The sequence below is a fragment of the Morus notabilis genome, unplaced genomic scaffold (assembly GCF_000414095.1).
Source record: "Morus notabilis unplaced genomic scaffold, ASM41409v2 Scaffold87, whole genome shotgun sequence".
NCBI lineage: Eukaryota > Viridiplantae > Streptophyta > Magnoliopsida > Rosales > Moraceae > Morus > Morus notabilis.
In genome coordinates this window covers 186,665-191,106 of record NW_010366183.1, presented here as the reverse complement: position 1 = coordinate 191,106, position 4,442 = coordinate 186,665, and the positions used below count along the sequence as shown (strand labels likewise).

At 32.5% G+C, this 4,442-nt stretch overlaps 1 protein-coding gene across 2 annotated transcripts in view; it reads left to right on the top strand.

Annotated features, from left to right (window-relative positions):
• Window positions 1-1,321, top strand: part of LOC21405916 (ubiquitin carboxyl-terminal hydrolase MINDY-1) — a 5,596-nt gene extending 4,275 nt beyond the window's left edge. For both annotated transcript variants that reach the window (XM_024173297.1, XM_024173296.1), the window contains 4 exons: window positions 227-331; window positions 412-461; window positions 848-965; window positions 1,061-1,321. In XM_024173297.1, coding sequence (XP_024029065.1) covers window positions 227-331; window positions 412-461; window positions 848-965; window positions 1,061-1,141 — 354 coding nt within the window. In that variant the 3' untranslated portion in view covers window positions 1,142-1,321. The remainder of the gene's footprint in view (window positions 1-226; window positions 332-411; window positions 462-847; window positions 966-1,060) is intronic.
• The last annotated feature ends 3,121 nt before the right edge of the window (window positions 1,322-4,442 follow it).

Here is a 4,442-nt window from a genome sequence, read left to right as displayed (position 1 = left end):
CCAAAGAAAAAAAAACAGAAGAAAAATCTTTATGATTTTTGTTCAGATATCGCTCTAAATAAATTTACATGTGAAAGTGGAAGGAGGAAGATGCACTAACAAATTTTAGTCGAATGGTCAAAAGTTTTGAAGTTGATATTCCTTGGTTGTCTTGTCACTGTTCTGATCTTTGCTCTTTTCTCATTTTGTAATTTAGATTTCTAACTAGAATTTTTCGCACATTCAGGTTAACGGGGACACATTGTTTATGACAGGCAACTTCAAGGAATTTAAGGTAGAAAACCATGCCAATGATACTTGGGATGAACACAATGCCATGACCACCACTGCGGTACGTGTTTCTTTCATACCTGAAATATTCATGTATAATGCCAATGCGTTAATTCATAATTATGACTTTACGTGCTTCAGGACTACATTGCCAGCATTGATAGTGCAGCACAAGCGGGCGTGGATATAAAGTAATCTTCTAAATTTGACTGCTTTATGTGTTGATGTTTGTTTTCTAGTTCGAAAATAGATGATGTTGGGGGAGGGAGGGAGGGAGGGAGGGAGAGAGAGACGTTAGGTATGCAGTGGTTTTTTATCTTTTAGCATGAATTTAAAGAATATAATTCACATTTTTGACACAGTTGGAACAGGATTATGTGATCAAGATTTAAATTTCAACTTAAAGAGGAAATTTCGAGAAAATCTAGTCAAATTTTCACTGAAGTAAATCTCCTCCTTTGGCTTCTTGTTGGAGTTTGGAGTCTTTTGTTTTGGCTCTCCAGTGTTTGTTAATTTTTAGACTCTCGTTTCTGCTGAACTACATTTAGATTGTTTAATATCTTTATGTTTTCTGCAGCCCTGATCTGCAATTGGCGATAGCACTTCAGCAGCAGGAGTTTGATCAACAACCGCAGCGTCAGAATACACAGCAACAACCAACTATTGCCAATTCAAGGCTGGTCACTGGTCCGACGGTAGGATTTCTTATCCCACCTTATTCGTAACATATCCATCTTTCACTCATGTTCTATGGAGAAGCACCAAGTCTTGCAAACTGTATATTTTGCAGGGGCCGAGAAGTGGTGGCAGAAATTCTACGTTGCCCTCCAGGCCTGAACCAAAATCGAAAGACAAGTGCACGGTGATGTGAATTTTTAGATGCTCATGTGAGACCAGTTTCAAAGTTTGTATTGTAAATGGTTTTAGTGCTCCACTGGAATGGAACCCTAATCAGCATATATGTGATTTTTAGTTTTTGACTGTAAATAAAGTGATGCATTAAAGCACAAGTCATTTTCCATCCCCTCCTTTTCAAGAGGTTTTTTTGTCACCTTTTTTTTTCCTTCCTTCTTCTCTTTTTCTGAGAATATATGAAAATTTAGATAGGTCCCTGTTCCAAATCATGGGTAATTTTCAAGTATTCAACGAAGTGTTGGAATGCCAGTGGTTATGGGCTCAAATGTTAGCACTTTCTTTTTTGGACAGATTCAATATAATCATTTGACAGTCTGAAGTTGTGGGCTATGGGCTACATAATATAGGCCATGCGGTGGGGGTTTTTTTTTTTTTTTTTTTTTTTTTTTTTTTTTTTTTTAATTTAGAAAAGCTCTTCTAGAAGTTATCATAAATGCTTTACAGTGATATCGATTATGGCGCTACAGTACAAAGTCCCAACTCAGAAAGCCATAACTATGAAATGTCAAATTGATCAATAATTCTACAAAAGTGGTTGGATTTCAATTTGTCAATAACAATTAAACGAGTCATTTGGCGAATCATGTTGCCAAAATTCTTTGGGGATTGTCATTTGTCTCTACTCTTTACTAATATTTGGTAGTAAGTAGTAACCAGCAGTTTGATAAAGCTTTTTCAATGCGTCTCTCTCTTGTTTTTTTAGGGAAGAGCAACTTATTGGCCGTGTTTAGAATTGATCATGTTTTTATTTTTCATATTTTTTTAAAAAAAAGTAAAAACGTTTTTAAAACGTCGTTTAGCGCAATAAAGACAAAAAATGAAAATGAAAACGATTTTTTAGTTTAGTGTAAAATGATAGAGAAATGAAAAATGACTTTTAGTCGTTTTTTATTTTTTGTTTTTGTTTTCTCCTCTCTCGAGCAGAGAGAAAGAGAGACATTAATGCGTTTTTTTATACTGAAAATAATCTCTTGCTAAAATTATTAAACGCATTTTTAAAAATAATTTATGTCTGAGATTGAAAACGTTTTTATTTTCATTTTCATATAAAAAAATAAAATCATTTTAAAACGAGTTCTAAACGCACCCATTGTGCTGTGTGATTCTCAGTCTCTTTTTGCGTATGTTGCTCAAGCACTCGTCAGTGGCAAACTAAAAATGTCCTTTTTGTGACGAATATATTTTAGAGTTTGGGCACTAAATTCTTTCTTTTAGCAGTTATAATCATTAGAAATTAGCAATAAAGTTCACATTTTTAAACTTAGTCAAGGTTCACATGTCCACTGCATAAAGCTTGATATTTTTACTAAAGCAGTCATAAAATGTGAGAATTTTTTTATTTTCAAGAGTCTCCGATAATGTAAAAATGTTTTGATCTTCAAGAATTTTCTTATGCATTTGTTTTGGTAAAATTACAAGCTACCAACTTATCACGTTATAGACATAAGATTACCTTTATAGATTCTAAAATGCTGCCAAAAAAAAAAAAGGAAGCTCAGAGACTAACCTTTTATGGACTAACACCACCATAAACCTGTAAAATACTTGTCTTTAAGCTTAATTGTGAAAGAGTTTAATCCTCTATTATCTATCACAAAACCTTCTAATGGATAAAAGTGGACATTTTCCCAAGGAAAGGCCCACCATTTTAATGTTTACCAAGTAAGGACCACTTACGCTTTGTTTTTTTCCTTGATATCCCGTTTTGATGTCAAAACATGGTCCTTTGGGAACCACAGTGGAAAACAGTGTTTTAAGCCAAAAACTTTCATTAAATCAGTGACGAAAACACTACCTTAACTTAACATCATGTAGTGTCACAATCTCTTGGAAATTTTCTATGCAATAAGTTTGTCATTGAAGCCTTATTCACCTGACTACAAAGATCTTATTTATTTCGCTAATTTGAGTTTAGAATTTAAATTTTGTTATAGTAAAAATCTCTCAGAAACAGTCACATCTAATTTTTTTACTACAGTAAAAAACTTACATAAAATTACATCTCAACTCGAATTAAAAATATAATCAGCGAACTAAACAGACCTAATAATTGCTTCACGTTCGTTCATCAAAAAAAAAAAAAAAAAACCGACCAATAGTGAAGTTTAACTTTTTCATGATGGGACCCACCATCACACAATATATGGGTAAGATTTAGGGTGTGATCGGCTACCCAAAAAACTCAAAAAAAGTAACTCGAGTTTCAACTTTATTCAAGTTCATATTCTTTTAAGTTTGAATTCGAGTTTGAACTCGAGTTTGGGATTAAAACTCGAGTTCAGAAACTCGAACTCAAATTAATGAACAATATTTTTTCTATTCTTAAAAATACTATAACTTTTTCGTTTTAATCCTGATTGAGATGATTATTTTTTCTATGCGTTGACAATGAAAAGAGGAATAAAATCCCACCCATATACCCTATTAAAATTTTTCATCACCATTGAGTTTTTATTAAAATACTATCTAAATACAAATTTAAGTTTTGACTCACTCAAACACAAACTCAAAAAAGATTCTTATCTCAAACTATAACTCAAATGTACACAACCAAACACAAACTCAAGTTACAACTTTAACTCAAATTATAACTCAAAAACTATATTCAAGTCACATTCTAAAAGAACAGACTCTTAGACACGTCGGATTTGATTCAGCACTTGCAATGAGCCTGTGTTACACCATGGTTAGAACTTAGAAAGGCAAGAGGTTATTGGCTCCTTTTTTTTTTTTAAGATTTAGGGGATGTTTAATTAGAAGATTCATTCGTATAATGATTCATAATTTGTTACAATATTTTCTCTCATAAAAAATATACATAAATTAAAAATAATTTTAATCACATGATTCTAATTCATAAACCAAAACGTCTCCTTAGTAAGGTTAATATATAGTAGTTTTTTCATTAATAAACCATGATTAGCCAATGGATTGACTTTGGTGTAAGAAAATAAAATAAAGGGGAAAAGGAATATCAGAGACGGAAAGGATGAAAACGAAAAGGAAAGGTCAGCATGCGTGGGGCCCTTGTGAAAACGACAACACCGGATCATCTCTCTCAATTGCTCCGTTAACTATTTTTTATTTTTACATTTTTTTTTCGGATTTTTTTTTTCTTTTTCCTGATGTCGGAAAATATTTTTGATTTGTTCTTTCGGGTAAGATAGGGGCGTGTTGCTATTATAGGACCACTGTCTCACACACTTTTCCTTTCTTTTCTTCTCTCTTTTTTTTTCACCCCGTAATTTTGAAAAAAA